This window comes from Electrophorus electricus, chromosome 23 (genome assembly GCF_041902795.1).
Source record: "Electrophorus electricus isolate QZ-2024a chromosome 23, ASM4190279v1, whole genome shotgun sequence".
Lineage (NCBI taxonomy): Eukaryota > Metazoa > Chordata > Actinopteri > Gymnotiformes > Gymnotidae > Electrophorus > Electrophorus electricus.
This window is the reverse complement of record NC_137519.1, coordinates 11,488,870-11,511,385: the sequence shown is the minus strand read 5'-3', so window position 1 is coordinate 11,511,385 and position 22,516 is coordinate 11,488,870. Positions and strand designations below refer to the sequence as shown.

Below are 22,516 nucleotides of genomic sequence, written 5' to 3'. Positions count from 1 at the left end.
TGTGATGTTGCTTTTGAGGTTGAGGCATTGTACTGATATCAGGACGCATAAATCGTCGGACTTCTTCTACATCTTTCTGTCCTGAGCATTCACCCTCTCCCTTTTTGACAGGAACGTGCTGTATCATCTCCCTGTGCACATGCGTGGCGGGAATCAACTTCGAGCTGTCCCGCTACCCGCGCTACCTGTATGGCCTCCCGGAGGACATCAGCCACGGCTACGGCTGGTCCATGTTCTGTGCGTGGGGAGGCTTGGGCCTCACCCTGCTAGCCGGCTTTCTGTGCACGCTGGCACCCTCGCTCAGCGGCCCGTCGAGCCGCACCGTTGTCCACAAGCCGCGGCACGAGAACGGGACCGTGTGAGCGGGGAGGGGCTGGGCTAAGCTGGGCTGAGCTGGGAGGGTGCGGGTGGGGCGTGGGGGTGGGAGGACTGCATAGCTTCAGCACACCTTGCCTGTTCATCGCCACACCAGGACCATCCGTCCTGTCCTCAATCCCATCAGTGTCAGGGGAGGAGGCGCGGCTGCCTGGAGCTTCTCAACAGGCATTCCGAGGGTGACACTCAAGCCATGCACTAATGTCGCTACATGGAACGAGTGTAGGTGGTTGTTCAGGAACTGAAGCTCACCATCCCGCAGATGAACACCAAACATAACACTTGTGCAGTTTCAGTACTGGAGATAAGCCACACACACACACACAATCCACACCATTGCTGCCATCCTGCTCCTCTCCACTAGATGGGCGGCACCAAGCCATCCATGCACTCTAATCTTCCCCAGCTTTTTGTCCCCCCCTCACACACATTAAGAGAAGGACAGGAGATGACTGATCTTTCTCTTTCCTTACAAGGATTCATTTTAAAATGGTGCTCTCTTTTCGCAATATCACATTCGTACGCACACAGACTTACACACACATTCTATCTATCTATCTATCTATCTATCTATCTATCTATCTATCTATCTATCTATCTATCTATCTATCTATCTATCTATCTATCTATCTATCTATCTATCTATCTATCTATCTATCTATCTATCTATCTATCTATCTCCCTCTTTTTCTAAGAAGCCTTGGGAAATGTCATTCAAGAACCAACTAGCATGGGCAACCATCTAGCCAGAAGCCATTTTTCCCATCAGATGATTGGGTCTGTACTGCATATTTTTGTGCATTTAACAGACATTTAAAGGCTTTAAACACTACATCAGGATATATTGCGATACCTGCATGGCCCGGCTCACAGCAGGATGCAGGCTCGACTCGCCGCTGCAGATTCTGATCGGGCGCCAGCGCAAAAGAGCCAGCAGCCCGCGGTGAGCCGAAGCAGGCGGACTGAGAGGACTGAGTGGCCTTGGCCTGAGCACGAGGAGGTGCGCAGCCCCCAGCCGGCGAGGAAGCCTGGCCCGGATGGAGAGGTGGAGGCAGCACCAGCTCCACAGCTTCGGGGAACAAACTTCCTGGGGCCTGTGCGTGTCCGTCTGTACAGATCCATTTGTTGTGTGTGTGTGTGTGTGTGTGTGTGTGTGTGTGTGTGTGTATTTGAGGCTTCTGTTTGTATGGAGCTGTGCTTGAGTAAGAATGGAGCCTCTCTTTTTTATTTTTACTCCCTATGATGTTGACAGTGGGTGGCATGAGCCTTTGCTATTTTTGAGGATTTAGAAATTATTCTGTCCAGGAAGGCACGCAGTATGAACCAGTGAGTCGGCTTAGTTTTTAAAATGCCTTTTTCGAAGGATATTTGTAATAGAAACCAACTGCTATTGTGACCACGTGATGGAGGGGTTTTTTTTTTTAGGTTTGAAAAACAAAGACTTCAGAGTCTTCAGTATTGAAGCCTGGTGAGGTATGAAGAAGGAGGTCCAGAACCTTTGCACACTGAAATCAAAATTTGAGCAGTCAATATTTAAATAGTAACAGTCATGCAGAGTGCCACTGTTTAGTTACAGCAATTAAAACAGTGTCCTGTTGATATAGTGAGGGTACATGTTGTATAGTGGCATGTAAAGTACTGTAATGTTTACATTACCCAGACTCCCCCACAGTCGCGGTTGTCATGCAGTGAACATGCTGCACTCATGAGCAGTAGACAACGGCTCAGGGAGCTTGGCTGCCTTCTCCGGGAGAGGGTTGCAGGGTGGGACACTTTTTATTATGCGACAAGGTCTATCACATCCCAGTCGGACCTGGAAGCTCCGTAATGGTTTCATTTAAACTGAGTACATCAACACGCACTTAACCATTGATGCAAACAGGCAATGCAACTATAGTCTGTGAATAGTAAAGGTTTTAGTATGGTCTCTGAAAAAGCACAGTTGTTTTACATTGCCTACTGACGCCTCAGAAGTGCTTACCAAATGGACAGGGGTCACAGGGTTTTCCCTGACCCAGCACAATCTGTTAGTATGTTTTCAGGATGAGGTGTGATTGTAAGTCTAAAGCTGCAAGCGCAGGGAAGCATGTTGAACAGGTATGTGTGATCCCAGCAAAAGAACTGGGAGTAGAGGGCAAAATGGGAAGTGTAGATGTTTTTCAAGAAATTTCTAAAAAATGTTTTAGCAAGACTTATCAACATAACACCAAAAACACTGAGGAATGAGCTGAACGGCCATCAAGAGGAAGCACGACCGTGTCTTTAGCACACCTGTGCTTTGCAAAGGCTCATTATTTACAAGATTCAGGAGGAGGAGTTAAATAAAGGGGAGGGGCACAAGTTGCATTTGCCAAAAGACTGAGCAGCTCAAGGAAATCTCTCGACTTGTATGAACTTGGATGCATTTGTATATAGCCACTACTTTTTTCAGCAATTGAAGTAGCACCATTTTAATTTTGTATGGACTGTTTTTATTGGCTAATTTGATGAAGCAGATCAGAAAAACAGGAATTGCTGTCTCGCATGACATTATGATGGTTAATTTATTTCAGTGTATTAAGAGACTTGTCCATTTTTAAAACATGGTTTTTATTTTAAGGAAATAAAATGTTATTAACATTAATTTTGTGTTTGCCTACATTAATTTGATTCAATAGAAAAAAATTATTTACTTTAAAATACAATTTTAAAAATAAAGTATTTTTGTAAAATATTGAGCCCATCACCTTGAAACAATGCAGAAAATTAAACACTCAAATTAGCATAATTTTAAAATCATCCAGCTAGTTTACATATAAGTAAGCTAAAATCATCCAGCTAGTTTACATACGAGTAAAGGAAGTAAAGTAGATAAAAGACGTTTTTTGTTTGTTTTGTTCTGTTTTTAAGAACTGTTTTTTTTTTTACCTCAATAACCAAACGTACTCTCAAATGACGCTGTGTATTCCATACCTTATCACATGGCGCCACCTTGTGGATTATTATAGAAATAAAATATTATTACGCTCTGGCACAGGGTACAGTTGAAAGTAATTTCCCCACACCTTTTCAAGATTAAAATCACATTTTCCCAAAAAGCATGATCAAACAGACACAGTGCCAGATAATATATAAACATTCAGCACTGGACGTGTGCCTTATGTTTTGTATAACCAGTTTAGGTAAAAAGGAATATAAATGCTAATGAATCTTTAAAAATGACATCCCTTATTAATATATATATATTTTTTTATTTAAAAAAAATAGTCATTCAAAAGAGGCAGATAAAAAGGCTGAAACCACTCTCAAGCCACCTGGGCCAACTCCTCTCACAGTCTCACCCCACCCCCACCCCAGTACATGTCCAGTACATTCCCAACCCACGCAACAATATAACAGAGCCAACAGTGCACGCATTCCAAACACCACATGACACATCGCTGGTCCTGACATCTGTCGTCAATTTCACTACTCGAGGCTGCTAGGAGATCTGTTCAGTGAGGTGGGAAGGTGTGCCCACCACCAGGTAACTGTCCCGTGAATGCTCTTTGGGATTGGCCGACCTGCCATGGCGCCTGCATGACCTGGGTCCTGGCCGAGGGAGCAGAGCCATCCTGCAGGGGTCATGCTTCAGTAGGTAGGTGCCAAATGCTTCCCAGCCACCTCCGACGCGCACCATGACATCCTTGTCATTCAGCATCTGGGGGAGAGACAGGTGAATGCAACTACACAAAGAAAACATTTTGAAAATGGCACGTGAGTACCATGTTCAAAAGCACCATGACCCAAGAAAGAGCAAAGAATAGTTCATTTAAAAGCCCCACATATCTTTTTTAGGCTACATTGTGTCCATGTAGCATATTTTCAGTACCCTCAGCAAACGTGCTTTGTGTTCAATCCCTGTGCCATTTGGCATTTTGTGAAGAATAATCTCCATACCTAGCAAGCCCCCTTCCTTTGGAAAGACCCCCCTCAACCTTCCACCCCTTTCTGATTAAATAATGAAAGCCTGCATGTCATTGTGCTTCCATGAAAATTAAAAGCGAATGTGAATGATCTCAGGGAGAGAGTGAGAGTGAGAGAGCGAGAGAGACAGAGAGAGACTGTGCTGTCAAAATCTCATTAAGTCTAATGAAACACTGCCTCATGGCACCAGCTGAGCACCAGCTTAAAACTAATCCACACACACACACACACACACACACACACACACACACACACACGCATACACACACACAAGCTCCTTTTTGTCAAATTTACACCTACGATGCACAGACCTCCAACACCCTCTGGAATAGTGCGAATCCAGCACTGCCATGGCAACAGCAGCAGAACAATAAAAATAAATAAATAAAAAGAGAGTGTGAGAGAGACGGAGAACAAGACAGATTCAAAAACGAAGAACAAAAGGAGGGAAAGAGAGAAGCAGAAGGGGTCGCGTCTCTGGAGTCGTGTCTCTGGAGACAGCCCTCTCCCTGGGGCTCCCCCCCCCCCCCCCCCCCCCCCGGCTATAACCCCCTCATTAGAGTGCTGTTCCAATGCTGGTATTACAAGCAGATTTACTGGGAATAGCCCTCCCTCTTTAAGTCCCAGTAACCTGTCTTGCATCCTAATAGACCGATTCACACACACACACTCACACACACACACACACACACACACACACACACGCCGCACATTCCGTGTCTGTTAGTTGTGCTGTGAGTCTCAGCTGTTTTGAGCCTGATTAAAATGTCGGGGCTGTCAGCCTGGTCAAGTTTTACATTAAAATAGATAGACTTGTAAAAAGCAAGAAAAATCTAGGGGATACCCCTGATTTCAACCAAGCTCCTAGACTGGCATTCACATAAAACTAGATTTTTAATTGCATTTTTTATATGCACTTGCATGTGCAACTTAATAAAGATTGATGTTTCCTTTCCATTTCACAGACACATTCTTTTGTAAATCAGCTTACATTTGTTTATCGGTAGATGCCATGTGTTCTTCCTGGGTGTCAAACCCATGATTTGCTGATAACTTGTTTTATTGCATTAGCAGGTCTTTTTAACACAGAAAGCAGACTGTCTGTCTTGCTCTCGGAAAACACGTGAAACACTCACTTTAATAATTCACAGTTGTTTGAAAAATGTCATTTTCAGTACTGCAGCAACTGCTGTGCGGATTCCCAACAGCTTCCCTCGCAAGGCTTTGAATCAAATGTTGCGGTTCATACCGCGGCCGCTAGATGTCAGACTGCAGTCACTTCATCCATCGACGAGGCTGAGAAGAGAAGATCTACCCCAGGTTTCTGCAGCACGCAGGCTGGTAGAGATGTTCTAATACAGGGAACAGATCGCTCCGCCTGCGAGTCTATTTTTGGGTATCAAATCAATCTGCAGTTATAGGGTGTAAGCACAACTAGGGTGCGAATGCTCTAACTGTCTAGAACTAAGAGGGACCCTAAGATGGTAGGCCATCTTATTGAAAGAGAGCGACTAATTCAAGCGCAGAGACTACTTCACCAGGACAAACAACGCAACAACGAAGGGAACGCATACAGGCCAAAGCCTTTTGTTGTTGTTGTTGTTGTTGTTGTTTGTTTGTTTTTTGCCTACCTCAGCTTCTCAATAATGATTAAAGAGGTCCAGTTTCAAGATAACCTGAAGAGAATACTGTAGGTGCATCTCCAGTATAGAGACCATTTAGCTATGTTCATCTCTGTGTGAAGGAGTTTAAAGGAGATTTACTGAATCCATTCACTGGAAAGGTCTTAAGACCTTCATCTGGCATTTAGAGTTCAGTGATCTGTTTGGAGATAATCTGATCCACAGAGACATGGATATATCAGTTCTGTGTGATTCCGGTAGCACTTTAATCTGCCTGTTGTTCCAATAATGTCACATTTGCTTAATGACAATCAACTGATTTAGACACAGCTCTCTCCGATTCTCTGTGAAACAGCTATTGTGATGATCTAAAGGACATACATTATGTCTTTCTTTTTCAGTCATAAAAGCAAATAAAAGCCATCTCCCACACATTTGTATTTAGGCAGCGTGAGGACGAACTGACTTTAAAAGCTTTAATACAGAGCCTCCTGCATGAACGCCAGGGTAAACCCCACCCCCCCCGCACCTCTTGCTAATTGGGCCTGCTTTTGTTCCACAGTGGAGAGTACAGGAGTCTGTCAGACTCGTCTGATTGAAAAATCCCAGCGCGAGGGGAGGAGCCAAGCAGTGTGGCCATTGCTGTTTAACAAGCTTCCATGACTAATCACGCTGCTAATGAGCTCACCACTGAAATCAATACACTCAACACCACCACCTCCACTTCCCCACCCACCCCCACCCTTTTATAGCCTGGCACTAACCTAAAAACCTCCTTCCGAGTCATTCATGGCATGTGTTATTCCCTAAAGGCTAGGAAGTCATTAGCAGTTTAGGACCTTCAAGAGGAAGACCTGAGAGCTGTTTTCTAAGATGACAAACCATGTCCGAGGATGTGCAAAGAACATTTATACAAAACTACCAGCAGAAAACCTGCAGGTATAAACCTTCCTAGACTCTGAAGGCAGGATGAGTTTAGTATGCACTGCATAATATTTATATTATAGGTTATGATTACCAGTCTCAGGTGGCAAATGTACTTGTCACCTAAAGCCAAATGCAGCCATATTGTATAATTACAGACAAAGACAAAAGACACAATAAATCCTCCAAGGTGTCTCCATGCTATCACAGTGAACAGAATTATGCTAAACCCAAAACGTGCCCTGATCACAGCTATTAAAAAAAAAAGCCTTTACACTTTACAACAATCATGTCATATAGAACAGCAAACGGCAAAAAAGAGCATGTATTCAGACCCTTTTAGCTTTGTTGGCCTGGAGAAACAAAGCCAAGGAGTCAGGAAAGCCTGACAGGAGTCTCCATGGCGTAAAAGCAAACAGAATACAGCGAAGGCTGCCTTTTCCCGGGTGCTCTGTCAGGCGCTTGACAGGAAGCCGATGGAACAGCTTCGTTTAGTTTCACATTATGAAAGCAAATGTGCTCTGCTCCACACTAAAGAGAGACAACAGACATTGTAACCAGCACTAACAGGAAAATTCAAAGGAAATGTGAATAGGTTTCTCTAATCACCCAAAGAGAAATACAGGAGGAGAGTCCATTCCAGAGAGGTAAAACAAAAACTACAAAAAGTATGTTTGCTTCATGGAGCCTCAAATTAACTTGGAATGACAGATTTAGGTAATCAACAGGTGTCTATTAGCCCTCCTTTAAGACCAACTATAAACTTCATTGCATTCTCTTAATTGCCCTTCTGCACATCCAAGAGTTCATCAGTACTCAGCAGTTTTTATGACCTTGCTCTATAGCCAGCATTAATGTACGCTGTCTGTTTTTCTCACTGGTTAACAAAAGTGATGGCTCAAGAACGAATAAGGCGTGCTGTATATGAGAGCGCAAGACATCCAGCGCAAACCCAGCGGCCAAGCTAAGCCGTTGCTGGAGGCCAGACAGCTTCGCCTATTGATCACTGATGCTGAAGCAAACAGAGATACAGACAGTTAAACAACAGGCTTTCAATAAGAGTAATTGAGCATGTAATAGTTTGGAGCAGGTCCCCAGTTAGCAAAAAGTGACAATGCTTTGAAGTGCTCTCCTGTCCTGTAGCTTTGAAGTGGCTTTCTTTTTCTTTTTTTGTGAGTGAAGAGAAAAATAATTTGATGGTTTTGATGTTGGGGATTACTTCACTTCAGTTTACACTGGGTTCTGCTTGCCTTAAATAGCATCCGGATAGATTTATAATGTTCTCTTTGCTCACCATGTATTATTTCTTCCTGAGATGACTTCTTCCTGCTGTGCTCTTGCATAAACGTGGGCATCTGATGGCTTCTGTGCCTAAGTTTATTGAAGAGCCCATCATCTGATCTTATCTTTTTTCCAGTAGGAATCTTTTCCTTCCCCCACAAGGCACACACCTTTTCTTCATGTTGCCCAGCAACCCAAGCTCCCATGAGTCTTTGTTTTTGAATGAGTTCTGCAGGCTCACAGGGGCCAAAGCAGCAAAACATACTAAGCACAGGCAGAGCTGAGTGAAACATCAATGACAGTGACGCTATTCCTCTTACACATCCACCATTTAAGCAGTGCAAGGGCTGCACACAAGTAAGCAATATTTATCAGAAATCAGAAAACCTAAAAAAAAAAAAGGTTTTCAGCTGGGAGCATTAACTGACTTTGGCCAGAGTTCTGCTGTGATTTGTGCCCGTGAAACTGGCCAGTAACATTGAATCCATCTGGCTGAGTTTACTCAGAGGTGCTGAAGCAGTCAGTAGAGAGAGAGTGGAGAGGAGCACCTACCCTCACATAGAGCACCTTATCCCCCACGCGATAGCGACCCTTAGGCTGCTTCTCAACACAGAACCTGGCCATACATCTGCATGGTGGGTCTTCTGAAATCTGCTTCACCTAAAACCAAACCACAAAGAGACAGACAGTCACACTCTCCAACTTTTTCTCTAAGCAGAAAATCTGAGCGGATTTTCCACTCCTTTTCCAGAGTGGATTTGTGCATATAGCTGTACATTCAAATATGCACGAATATCTGCTGATCACAGTCTCCACTTACAAAGTCATCCAGCAGGTTTTCCAAGCTTTTCTTCCCACTGGGGTTACTGAGGCGACGTGAGGAGTCGGGTGCGGGGGCAGGGGGTTTAACGGGTGGGGGGGGGCTGACTGAGGGGGGCTCAAACTTGGGCTGGGTGACCGGAGCAAGGGAGGCAGAGGGAGAAAGAGTACCAGGGTCTGGAGGAAGGATTAGGGATGGATCGAGGCAGGGGCTGAGATCCGGGGAGGGGGTCTCCGTTGGGGACGCGGCTAGGGTGGGGGGAGAGACAGCGGCAGGGAGGGGAGAGGGAGAGGAATGAAGAGGAGGTGTTGCGGCAGGAAGAAGGAAAAGGGGAGGAGAGGAGGGAGAGGGAAAGGGTGAGGTGAAGAACGGGGATGGAGATAAGGGCTCCTCTTCGTCTTTCTCAGTCTCCCTCGCCAGTTTCACCAACGCTGGGGGATCTACTCCGTACCTGTGAGACAACAGGGAACATGAGAGTATCAAAGTCTTATTGTAGATCCTCAACCCATAGATCAGGAACCGAAACCTGAGCACTACACTTTCCAGTGGCATTCCTTGTATTGTTTTAAGCGCACAAATGCCATGGCAGCAAATGGAAGGTCTCCCTAAAGCTAGTGAGGTCTTACTTTGATGCGATTCTCCCAAGCTGCATGAGACACAGACACACATCCCGCGGATGCTTCTGGAGAACTGGCAAAACACATATATAGTGATCAAAAACCCACAATATGATGCAAAGATAAATAGTTAGGAACCTGAATGAAAAAGAATTACTTTTTAATGCTACAATTATGATCTTACATATTAGTAAGAGAGAGAGAGAGAGAGAGAGTAAGTTGCAGTGAACTGGAGAGCCCACAAAAGAGATCTTTCTAGAACAAATGTGTGCATTCCATAAAGGTGACAGAATGCAAAATGGCTATAAACTCACTATGGCACTCATGGCATATAAAATGTCAGGACAGGAAACCATACAAAAGCTGATCATCCACTAAAGATGCAGACACACAACAAGCTGACAATGAGCCGCAACCTAAGATGCCCAAGGAGATAAAGCAGAAGATATCTCAGCTGGGAATAAAAGGAGCAACTCTATGGCTGAGAAGCCCAAGGCCTGTAGAAACCCCAGCAAATGAACAGGGGCATCATATGTTTCTAACCAGCCCTAGCAGCCGATTAAACGATGCCTCTGCACTGGGTTAATTTCCTGCTTCACAGTTTTTAAAGATATTGATCATTTGTGCATAAACTTTATTTGAAATTTTTTAAAAGGTCCAAAATATGCTTTGCATTCCTTAAAGCATAGTAAATCTTTGGGGGACCTTTCTTTTTCTAATTTTAAGTTTTATTTTTGGGTTTTCAACTGAGATCTTTAAAACTTTGTTGTTGTTTTTTTACTTTAAAACTCTGTTAGATACCCTGATGATCCATAGAGCAGGATTTAGTTTATCCTATCATAATTCAGGACCTACCTTTTGCTGGGATTAGGCAATGTAGTTCTCTAATGAGACTTGGCCCTATTACAGGAAATCTCACAGTTCTTCTCCTATATGGCGCAACAACTTTCTGACAGGCTCAATACTATTTATTTATCCCTCTTGGTCTACTATAAAAGTCTATACATTAGATGATATCTTTCATTCAGATGGGCTCCTTTCAGGATCTGTGTTTCTCCTTCCTGGCACATCCTACATTTATTATCTAGGTTACATTTAGCTCTTCATACTTATAGTGTTGCTTGGGACATGGGACTCCTTGTGACTCCAAAAATTGCAATGCATATGTTTTGGCAATGCCCTGGAATGCCCTATTTTTGGAAATCTGTTGCATGAATACTGTCTGACTGTCCTGATGTCGAATTCCCTTTGTGTCCAGACTTGCTCCAGCTGGGAGATGACGCTAACATAACTCTCAATTCACAGCAAAAACAAGCTTTAACAGCCTCCAAGAAAGCCATCTTGAAAAGCTGGCTTGTACCAGACACTCCACTGCCCTCATTTTGCCGTTGTTGTTTTTGTTTGTTTGTTTGTTTTTCACTTTGGAGTGAGCCATGGCTAAGTTTCTTAGGGTGAAAGCAGCTACAGTTTCCAGTAGATCACATGCTATCACCTTTGTTAAGAACCGAGTGGGGTGAGATGATGGTTGCATGTGCCATGTATATGCAGATGTCTGTATTTACATTTGCATTTATGGCATTTGGCAGATGCTCTTATCCAGAGCAACTTACAAAAGTGCTTTGTCATTTACTCACAGAATACTTCAGAGCCAGTACAGTCGGTTAGAGTCCAAGATACCATTGAACTAGAATGCTGTTGAAATATAGGGTTCAGTGCTGATGCCTAGAGGTGCAAAACACATATAAGCTCTATAAAATACCCTACACTAAGTACTAGAGTTTCAGTTAGTCAACATAGGTGCAGGATCAGTATCTGCATGTGTTTTAATTTAACATTATTTATTACAGATCATTAGCAGATTATTCTCCTCCTTTTTTCCTTTTGTATATTTGTCTTTCTTTGTGTGAGAAGTTTGAAAACGATAAATAAAAATTAACCCTAAAAAGGGATGTAATTATGTCCAGTAAATACATAATTTTGAACATAACAATCTCCTCACGTTCTCCACTTCAGTCCTGAAGGATTGCAGCCCGCATAAAAAGCAAGCTTGTCAACATTTATTTTGATGAACACTCTTAAGCAACAGCAAGATAAATTACTGAGAAAGTCATCTTGTGCAGAACTGTGTTGAAACTTGTGATAAATGTGAGATTTAGATTTGAAACTGAAATGGATTTCACTGTTGACAGCTGTGTTTGTTTTGGCTTCAGTATTGGAATTATTTCTTGAGAAAACCAAATGGAATAGGCAGCGCAGAGCAAGATCCCAGCCTAATGCTGCAGATATTGTTAATGGTGGCCCTTAGTGAAGCAGGGTTGCAGTGTGAAAAGGGCTCTTCTGGGTAACACATCTTGGGTTTAACATTTAATGATAGAACTGAGAGTACACAAACATCTAAAATAATGCAGCAACTGCACGTGGGGACCAGTGAAACATCTAGGTGAAATCAGAAACTAAACTAGCACTTCGATGAGTGATTATTCGCCACTTTCCTTAAAGATGCATAATGTGCTTTACGTTCCATCCGTAGGCATCAAAACCATTACAAAGATGTGGAAATTGAAGTCTGCCATACCCAAAACAAAGAGCAGGATATTACTTCAGAGCATACAAATGCCAGATACAAATGCACCACCCTTGTTGACTGTTAGACCTTTGCCTCTAAATCCTTGGGTAGATTTCTAAATCGTTCTTTCTAAATGTTTCTCTCTATTAATCTCCTTACATTTCCTATCTACCTGATGATGTGTATTGAGGGACTGAATATTGGCTTTCTTACTCACTCCGTCTGTCTCTTTTTACTGATCCCACACTTTGTTTTATTTCCTTTTCCCTGTGACCTGGCCACCCTGGACTCTTTTTGCTTTGGTTTTGGCTTTCCTTTCCATTCCTCACCACACATGATCAACCACATCAGGGTGAGAGAGGCTGCCCTTCCACCCTGCTCCCAGTGGAGCTTACAGAGAAAGAAAGAAAGAAAGAGAGAGAGAGAGAGAGAGAGAGAGAGAGAGAGAGAGATGGAAGGGGGAAAGAGAGAAAGAAGAAGGAAGGGACCCTTTCCACCTGCAGGATGAACCCATACTAACAGCACAAACAAACCTTTTTAGGGAAATATATGATTTAAATTAATTTGACTAAAAGGAAGAAAAGAACACCATGCAGGATGGAGAAAGAGACAGAAGAGAGAGGGAAAGAGAGAGTGACAGAGACAGAGAGAGGAACATAACTCCATGCTAACGAGTGTGAACAGTGAGTTAGGCAGAGGCTAACGTATCACTGATGAAAAAGAGTCCAGAGTCACACTTCTGACTCATCACAGGTTGACACAGGCTCTGATTATTTGTGCCGGGAGTCAGGAGGTGAACACAGAGACTCTCACACACTAAGACTTTCATACACTGAGTCTGTCACACACTAAGACCTAAATAAACACAGCTGTCACGTACAGAAGCTTGCTGATCTGTCCTAAGACAACAAACCCTGGACAACATACCCTGAACAATAAACCCTGGACAAATGGCTTGGTCAGCAGCATCTTTGTTAATGTAAGAAGTTTGCTCTTCACAGGAACAAAAATATTGTGATGTAAGATACTTAATGCATGAGATTTCAGTATATCACTTAGGGGGTTAATTATGACTGCTCACTGCAGATTTTATATATATATATATATATATATATATATATATATATATATACACACACACACATATATATATATATATATATATATATATATATATATATATATATATATATATATATACACACACACACACACACACATATATATATATATATATATATATATATATATATATATATACACACACACACACACACACACACACACACACACACACACACACATATATCTGTTGTTACTTACCCAAGTCTTCTGATTCAAAGAGATAGGATTCCCGCATCCCAATTTTACGGCACCAGTACAGGAAGTTGGCTGTGTTGTCCCGGGCAAGAAAGGAACCGGGTGCAGCGTCAGCTCGCCAGCGAATCACACGCCGGATAAACGGCTGCAGAACACACATTGACCAATCAGAAAGTGAATTCCTTACCGGTCTATGAATTAATAACCATCTACACAATAATAACTAGACCAATTAAATGACAATATAAAAATGAAGAAAAGGGTTCTGCAAACCTTTGCCTTTAATCACAAATGTCTTGTTTACTAAGCACAGTTTGTTCATTATGTATGAATTTGGAATGTGTGATGCTTTTTCTAAAAGTTTCAGCTTAATCACACATCTGTTATTTTTCTTAGCACTCAGCAGATGTGGAAAAGAGACACATGGAAAGAGAGAGTGTGAGTGAGTGAGAGAGCACGAGAAAGAGACAGAGAGAGAGAGGCACACGGCATGCAGCACAGATGGCATCTGAGATCGAGGGTAAATGCTGCCAAGGGCTTTCTAGTCTCTCTGTTCTCTAATGTGCTCCTTTTCATCTATGGCCAGCTTCCAGAGCCATTCAGCAACACAAGTGAGCAATGCCTGCTCCATGTGAGGCTGAGAGAGAGACTAGTTCTATATGCCCATACCTGAAAAGTCTATTTATATAATCCCAGACCTCAGACTGTGCAGAAAAAACTAAACTAACCATATGATGTCCAGGTCAGCAGATTTATATCCAAACAAATACCTGGGGAGGAATTTCTATTCAGTTTTAACGGCTTACATCACAGTCTACAAACTGTACGGTCAGTTGATTATGACTTGGGTGTTTTACTTCTGTTTTCAAGTAATTGTGAAAGTAATATAGCTGCCTATGTTTATTTATTGAGTAGTAATATATTTGTGTCTGTTGCACTGTCCTGGTCACGACGTCAGTCTCGTCATTTAGCTGTCCTTCCATTTAAACATCCTTCCAACCTTCCATCCATCCATCCATCCATCCACATGGCAGGTCTTCCACCCCAGACTTCCTGGGGTGAATTTTGCAATCACTGCTAGTTAACTGAACAGATAAAATAATCGACTGGTAACTTTGACACCTCACCAGGCTACTCAGTAAAGATAAGATGAAAAATCTGAGGTGTCTGGAATTCAAGGACAAAGATTGGAATACCAGTGTCATATGACATTATAGTATGATTGGAATACCTGTTCTATGACCTAAATAATGATTACAGAGGACTGAATTCAAGGTCCAGAATTAAAAACCTCTGGATTATATCAACCCTAGAGTTCAGTCCTTCACATAAAGGCTGCACGAGAAGAACAAAGCACTGCTTTCTTCACTCCCTTCTAAAGGTTCAGTTAAGAGAAGCTCAACAGTAACACTTGGTATTAAAATATGATCTGGAGAAAATATGACCTGCATCTGGATATCTTGTCTGGGTTGCACGGAAATGCAGGTCATCTGCCCCACACTCTGATTGGATTTCAGGCAGACGTAAAGTCAATCTGTACAGCATGCTTACATTAGGGGAAAGGACCCGTCCAATTCATTAGAATACCATGTAGAGGAATATCACACATAGCAGCACAGATGTTGTGAACAGATTTCTGTTGCCTGCTGACCGTTGCAAATGTAGTTAAAAAAAGGTTGAAGATGACACCTTCCTCAGTAGTGTAAGTACAAGCCGTTAGAATAAACTCATGCCTGACGGCACTGTACCTGCCATGTTATTGATTTCAGTTAGTTTAGCTGGATGGGCAACAGCTATGTGGCTTTCCACACTTCCACATATTTGCATACTGGGTGTCGGGAATAAGATCTGATTGCCGTGCCGGCCATGGGACACACGAAAAACATCAGGTGCAAACGTCTGGGCAAGGGGGCGGAGCGTTCAGGTTGTGTGCTAAATGGTGGGAGTAAGAGCCGTGTGAGGGCAACACCTTGCTGTTGCTGGCCAGAATCATCCTCTCCTGCAGCTTCTCAGCCAGCTGACAGAGCACTGTGCCGGTCTGCAGCGCATCCATTAGGCTTGCAGCTGTTACATCCAGCCCTGCAGGAACAAGGGGTGTGAGATGGATGAGTGGTATTGGAGGCCACAGCTCAATGGGGACTGGCAACTGAGCTTCAGTCCTGCAAAATCACGCCAGACAAGCCGGAGCTGCGTTGCAGAAGGATGGGACAGAAGACGGCGTGAGGGACTGCAAAAAAAACAAACAAAAAAACAACAACAACCCAACAGTCTTCTAGATAGACATACTGAGTGAGTAAACATAATGCAGACATTTGTGCCATAGATGAGCTGAGTGCACAGTGTGCAGGACTGTAAAACCCTTGGCGGTGGTTGTTTTTCTGTTGTATAAATCCCCTTCCCCTCATCTCCTCCTGTTCCTTTCTTCAGCAGACATGGCTTTCTTCCTGTGCACACCCCCCCCCCCCCCCCTTCTTTGGTCCGCAGGTGCTCGGAAACATATTTAAAGAGGGCCACCCTCAACCGTCAACCCTCCAAGGTCTCCTGGGTGCGCAGACACATTCCAGTACCCAGGGGTTAAGTGTACACGCGGCTGCGCAGGGCGGCAGGAACCAGAGCCGCACTCCTGTGGGTGTGCGAGAGGAAGAAAGGGAAGACCGGGAGCAGCGGGCATTCAGGGGGCATCAGAGGAGGGAAGCCACAACAAACCTGGGCCCGGACAGCGATGCCACCATTAGCCTCCGTCGTGAAGAGGGAGGTAGGGGTAACAAACCTGAGTGCTCTTCTGTGGTCTGCTCTTCCCACCTGGCTGTGCTGGCATGATAAGATCAGCAAGAAACAAGTAGAGAGCACCAGTGAAAGGAGGTGTTATGGAGATATAGAGACTGCAGAGTGTGTGTGTGTGTGTGTGTGTGTGTGCGCGTGCAGGTGTGTGTGTGTGTGTGTGTGTGTGTGTGCATGCGTGTGTGTATGTGTGTGTGTGTGCGTGCATGCGAGTGTGTGTGTGCGTGCATGCGAGTGTGTGTGTGCGCGCGTGTGTGTGTTTGTGCGTGTGTGTGCGCGCGTGTGTGTGTGCGTGCGTGCGTGTGTGTGCGTGCATGTGTGTGTGTGTGTGTGTGTGTGTGCGCGTGTGTGAGTGCGTGCGCACGTGTGTGTGTGTGTGTGTGTGTGCGCGTGCAGGTGTGTGTGTGTGTGTGTGTGGATGCGTGTGTGTATGTGTGCGTGCATGCGAGTGTGTGTGTGCGCGCGTGTGTGTGTGTGCGTGCGTGCGCACGTGTGTGTGCGTGCATGTGTGTGTGTGTGTGTGTGTGTGAATGATTGTGGTTATTTGTTTGTTCAGTAGCAGCTGCATAAAGATCTGGTGAATTTGAATAATGAAATATGGAAATAATCCCTTAAACCCTTTTGCAAGATGTCCACAGGTTTCTCTCCGGCTCTGTTGCTGTTGTTTTGATCTCAGCTTCTGACTAAGCACTGAGGCCGACAGAACAGGCACTGACATGTCCTTTATTTATAAAAGTCAATCCATTCTCTAAAACATCATCAGATCTCCTCTCATTGATCCTATGCATAGTGGAATTTAGGGAATTCAGTTGTCTGTCTGACAACGCCTATTATTCCCCATCATCTGATCAAGGCCATGTGATGATCTGTATGTGATGATGGCTAGCATGCTCTTAAAAACATTAACCACTAGACTGCAAAGGTACCCGGATAGTAGTTAAGGGATGTGTTGACAACTACATTATCACAGCACGAGGGAACATTACGGGCAGTGACAGAGTGACCAGGAACATCTGTCCTACACACATGCCTATGTTTCCAGATATAATTCAATGTTTTGCCCTGCTGAATGGGACCTGAACATATGAATAGCTTCATATTTGTCAGAATCAGAACTGCAGCTTTGGGCGATACCCTCATTCACGTTCATGTTCCAGGTGGTGCAGGGCTGTCCAGTCTACAAAAGGCTGGTGTGGCTGCAGGATATCAGCCAAGCAGGAGCACAGGAACATGGTCTTCAATCAGTCGTAGTTCTGCAACCACAATGGCCCTTTTTGGACACCTCTGAGGTAGAAGCTGATCTAAGACCAGCACCTCCTTCCTAAATCTTAATCACACCCATTCCAAAGAAGGTGCAAAAACCAATGTCAGATCAGGACCTAAAGGTGCCCAGTGTGTTCCTCGTCCTTACCTAGGACTGCATTGAGCCAGACAGCGAGGTCCTCCTTCATCGGGTGCAGACTGGCTTCATGCCTGCATGCCAGCCACTCGCTGTATTGCTGCAGGAAGGACGGGTCGGGCACGGGCTCCTGCCACAGACTGAATGATCCATTCATAGCCTACTGGAACAGAGCACAGAGCAGCCAACCCTCAGCTTGGAAAAATGCATTTGAACATGTCAGTGCCAGGCATAGGCAGCAGTAATCAGGTAGCCACTGACTATAAAGGTGAAAACCCTTGAAGGCTGATGTCAAAGTGCTGGTGATTGGTTTCTGCACATAATAAGAACATTTTGCAGAAAGAGAAGCTTAAGCAAATCAAAGAGTATTATTAGAAATGTTTGCCAGAAAGAATGAGTCCAAACATAACAGTTTTAACTACTCTATAACATATGTCAAAACAGAGCTACTTCAGTACCTGTACAGACTTTACTGAAAGTCTCCAGCCCACTGTTTACTCTACCTTACTTTAGTGGGTCCATCATAAAAGTACAGTATGTTTATTTAGAAAACTGTAGGCTGTGCTCAGTGCAGATATGTTACCTGCAGTCACAATCCAAGTCCACCTAAGAAAACATGTTGTCATATGACACCAAGTCTCTGCATCAATGGAAGGACTGAATATAATTCACATGCTGTAAGCTACCCTCAGCTTGGACCATGATGGGGTTTACACCACCTTTAATGATGCAGAACTACTCCAGTGGAAAAAAATCACTGAATTGAGGGCCAGTGGGGTTCCGCAAGAAAGTTCTGCAGGACTTGGGAGGAAGGCAGGACTGATCTGTGACACGGGTGTGGGAAGTCTGACTCATTCATTATCTTTGAAGATGAGGGCTGAGTGAAGCAGAGCTTCCATCTTAAACTGATCTTAAGCAGGATTGTTGGCTAACGGATAATAACTTGAGTGTGAGAATCTCGAGGCGTTTGGCCAAACAGGAAACATGCAGTACACGCTTACGGCTTTGCAAAAACATACAATCACAGACTATTTCTCCTCCTACAAAAGTATACACAGCCTTCACTGTGCCAAAAACAGCCAAAACTATACTGGCATCAGTAAACTGAAATCAGACAAAAATATTCAACAGATAGATCACAAATAACCACAGACAAATACTTGCTTAGCTGCTTTATTTTGCTAAGGACCAATGTATAGGTGAAGCCTTATGCCAGTTCCACACACTGCCCTATATTCAGTCAGCCATTCATCAAAGTGGTTTGAACATGTAACAACTTGCTTCCTGTTTCTCTTAGCCACAGTGCTCCCTTCAGCCAGGGAGCAGGGAGGGTGGGGAGGGGAGTGAACAGCTGGGGGGCAGATGTAGGGATGGAGCCGAGAAACAAGGAGTATAAAGGGAGAGTAGGAGGCAGGTATTGTACAAAGGTCCATATAATTATAGGCCGCTTGTGCCCCACAAGTAGAGGGGCTGACTTGGTGCCTTTATTGGCAGTTCTGCACTGGGGTCTGGTGAGTTCAGTGCTGGCTTTCCAAAAGCAATGAAGCCAAAACAAAGTCAACCCAGGTTATCTTCTTTTCCTCAAAGCAGAAAGATAGGGAGTGATAGGAGAGAAAAACAGGTAGTGACACTGTACCCATACAGCTGAGTAAATAATGGTGAAATAAAAGCAATAGAGAACATTATGGAGTTACACGGAAGATGCCAGAAATCTCTAAATTACTATCTGGGCTTTGATCGTCAATGTAGTTCCAGATTTACCGTCATGCTCCACTCCTTATGGAAAAAATCTTATGGAAAAAATGTACAGCTGTGCCAAGCATCACACTGGGTCATGATCTCACACCCTTACCCTAAGAGTATGCAAAAGAGATACAAAGGACAAGAACAAAACAGATCAAAGACAACCTGTCCATTAAAGTCCCAGGACCCACAGATGGCCAGAGACTCTCATTCCTCACTCTACTACAATGTAGTTACTGAATAATTCACAGTAAGGAATAATATGCCTTAAGATATTATTGATATTTCAATATTTTATGAAAGTCCACATAATATTAACATTAATATTATGTCTTTATACAAATGGAGAAGTTGCATGACTGAGATCCTAACTAATATCTGTATTCATGGTGTACATATACCTTTCCACTGCTTGCTTTGGGTCACATGTTTAGCTCTAGTCAGGAGGCTATGTGCTACTAACTAGCTCTCCATCAGGCCAAAGTACTTCCAAGGTTCCATTCAGGCTTTCTATGGACTCTCTGTGGTCTACACTGGACCCAAATTAACATTTTAATTAATTTGGTTATGAGCAAATAAAGTATATGTGCTTTTTTTTCTGTGTCACATGTATTTGAGGGGACTGAAAAGGTGTAGTGTGGAGAGGCGTGACAGATCAAGAAGGAGGGAGAGCAGAGCAGGATGGTTTATTTATGGGCCAAAGCAGGGCCGGGCTGGCCAAGGGGGCATGGGAAACATAGGCAGCAGCGATACAGCACCCAGGTGCTACATTCACACCTTCACTGAGGCCTGAGCCAGTGCAGACAGTTCTGCGGCCTGCCCAACACTCATAAAGGGCCTCTGTGCCCACACACATGCATGCCCACAGGCTCATGCACATACACGCACACATACAAAGCATGCCTACTGAGAAACGTGCTCGTTCTGCACATCATAAGAGACTGTGAACACACATTTATATGCACAGACCCAAAGCTACAGACATCAGACACACACACACATCTGCAAACACTCACACACAAATATATGCACCCACGCGCAAGCATGCGCACACACACAACTGCATAAACATTTATGCAGAGATCAATGCCCCATTTATGCATCATTCATGCAAGGTCTTTGCAAAAAAAGATTTTGCGAAAAAATAAAAACCATTGCCTAATTTTGCAAGCTATAGTTTTGCCTCCAGCTCACCTTTTCTAAACAGTATAATGAATGGAGGAAATGCAGGACCAACCTTTTCAGGCTTACATGTAGTAATGCTGTATCAGCATAACTTTCATTATACTACCACAGCAGACTATAAATGGCTCAAGAGCTCCTGGGCATCTACAAGTCAATAAATCAACTGTTCTGATTGGACTTGAACTCTGACAGCCAAAAGCTGTTTTGTATTGCTCCCACACAAGTCCTCCTTATTTCACCCCAGTCCATGACCCTTCGGCCTGTCGAAGCTCTTGCACTCAACATCGTAACATAAGTGTGCTGAGGTGTCTTCTGCAAACCCTCTTCATACAGTCATAGTCGTAAAGACATGAAAGACAAAAACTCTTCTTTAAAGCATTGCTTTTACTCTGAGGATTCTCAAAGAGCAAGTAAACAGTAGTGGTTTGTTGATATGATCTGTTCCTGGACGAAAAACCGCTTTAAAATGTGATATGGGAAGCCTCAAGGTAAAGCTCTTACAAAGGAGGCCCAGCTGGAGCACACTGCGGTGGGTAAATGACCAAAAATGCAAAGTTAGTGTTTAGAAGGGGCATGAAAGCTACTGCGCAGAACTGGAGCAGCACACACTGTTCTGATATCACATGAGCTAACCTAATATGTATCATCTAACCACAGCATCCCCCCCTGCCCCAAAACAAAGCGTTTTGCATTGTTCAGTGTTTTGCTGAAACCTGAGCCTGTACCACAGACAAAAAAACAACAACAAATAAAAAATACATCACTGGCAGTGACAAAAAAACAACACAGTGTAAGCAAAACTGTAACAAGCCAGTAGCTTTACCATGACCAGACTGAGTCTGGAAAGAGAAACTGGATCTAGCTAAGTGGAGGTTTGGGTCAAGAGTTCATTCAGAGTCCTATACCAGCTCCTGCTATAGCTAGAACCCCAGACTAAACAAACAGAACAGTTATACCTGGAGGATGAATGAAGATGCAATAAAAACTTTACAGAAGAGTGTACCCTAGAGCTTCAGCTCCACATGAGGTCACTAAAAGGGGAAAAAAAATCAACCTTAATACACTGGTGACAATGTTTTAAATGTTTGTTTTGTTTTGTTTTTTCTCTCCCTGGAGATGCTTATTCACTGGAATATCTTGGACTGAATGTCTAGAAAATGAGTGGAATATATTTGTTCAGGCCCAGAGAGCGAGAGTAGGCATGCTATGAATATTACATGCCTCCTTGTTTTGTTGTACTGCAGTCCTATGCTTTCTATCTAATGGGATTTTATTGCTTATACTCTTCAGGTAGTGGCTTGCAACCCTTATTATGCACAACACATCTTCTGACCTGAAGCTTGTATATCTGTGTATCACCCACCCATTAAGTTAATAATACCAGCTAATACTATAACACAAATAAAAATCTGCTAGAGGACAATAATGATGTGTTCTCTGAACAGCGTCTTCTAATGCCAAATATAAGCACATTATCATACATGCAAAACATCGTAGTTAATTAACAAGAAACAAAGATGCATTATTTATTACGATGGTTTGATAGTTAGAATTCTGTAAAAATTCTGAAAATGTGCCAAGTAACAGCAGCGTTTGGAACAGGTGCAGATCAGCGAGTGAGTGTATAGTACTGGTGTTTAAAAGCTCTAGGTACAGAACTTCTCCTCAAAAGCTAATGATCACGTCGTCGGGTAGAGAACTTATGTTTCAAAGCTGAAGTTACTTAGTAAGATATATAGTCTTTCTGATGGTGAAAACTGTTCTTAATGTAGCACTACATTATTTTAAGAAGGCATAACACACACTGTACGAATGAGCTATGTAAGCTCTTGTGCACAAGATGAAACAAAAAACCATATAATAAGACTTACCTTAAAGTACTTCTCAGGTGACTCTGTAATAGAAAACTACAACCGGGAGGCTCACTGTCAAACTTTT

The 22,516-nt window shown here is 43.4% G+C and overlaps 2 protein-coding genes across 3 annotated transcripts in view; one reads left to right on the top strand and one right to left on the bottom strand.

Annotated features, from left to right (window-relative positions):
* The window catches only part of tmem276b (transmembrane protein 276b), an 8,689-nt gene extending 5,691 nt beyond the window's left edge, over positions 1-2,998 (top strand). For both annotated transcript variants that reach the window (XM_035520725.2, XM_035520726.2), the window contains one exon: positions 112-2,998. In XM_035520725.2, the coding sequence (XP_035376618.1) occupies positions 112-362 (251 nt within the window). In that variant the 3' untranslated portion in view covers positions 363-2,998. The remainder of the gene's footprint in view (positions 1-111) is intronic.
* Positions 1,536-22,516, bottom strand: gas2b (growth arrest-specific 2b). Its single transcript, XM_035521065.2, has 8 exons — positions 22,450-22,516; positions 17,663-17,813; positions 15,440-15,549; positions 13,474-13,615; positions 9,594-9,657; positions 8,968-9,418; positions 8,700-8,807; positions 1,536-4,054 (listed from the first exon to the last, which is right to left on the bottom strand). Exons 2-8 carry the CDS (start codon positions 17,805-17,807, stop codon positions 3,836-3,838), a joined length of 1,239 nt encoding a protein of 412 aa, XP_035376958.1. The 5' UTR covers positions 17,808-17,813; positions 22,450-22,516; the 3' UTR covers positions 1,536-3,835.

Bases quoted from the DNA above. Each gene is read 5' to 3' on its own strand.
- gas2b (XM_035521065.2), bottom strand. From the start codon at position 17,807: ATGAATGGATCATTCAGTCTGTGGCAGGAGCCCGTGCCCGACCCGTCC. The intron at 13,616-15,439 runs GTGTTGCCCTCA...TGTGTTCTGCAG, and splicing joins TTCTGGCCAGCAACAGCAAG to CCGTTTATCCGGCGTGTGAT. The intron at 9,419-9,593 runs GTAAGACCTCAC...GTTGTCTCACAG, and splicing joins CTTGGGAGAATCGCATCAAA to GTACGGAGTAGATCCCCCAG.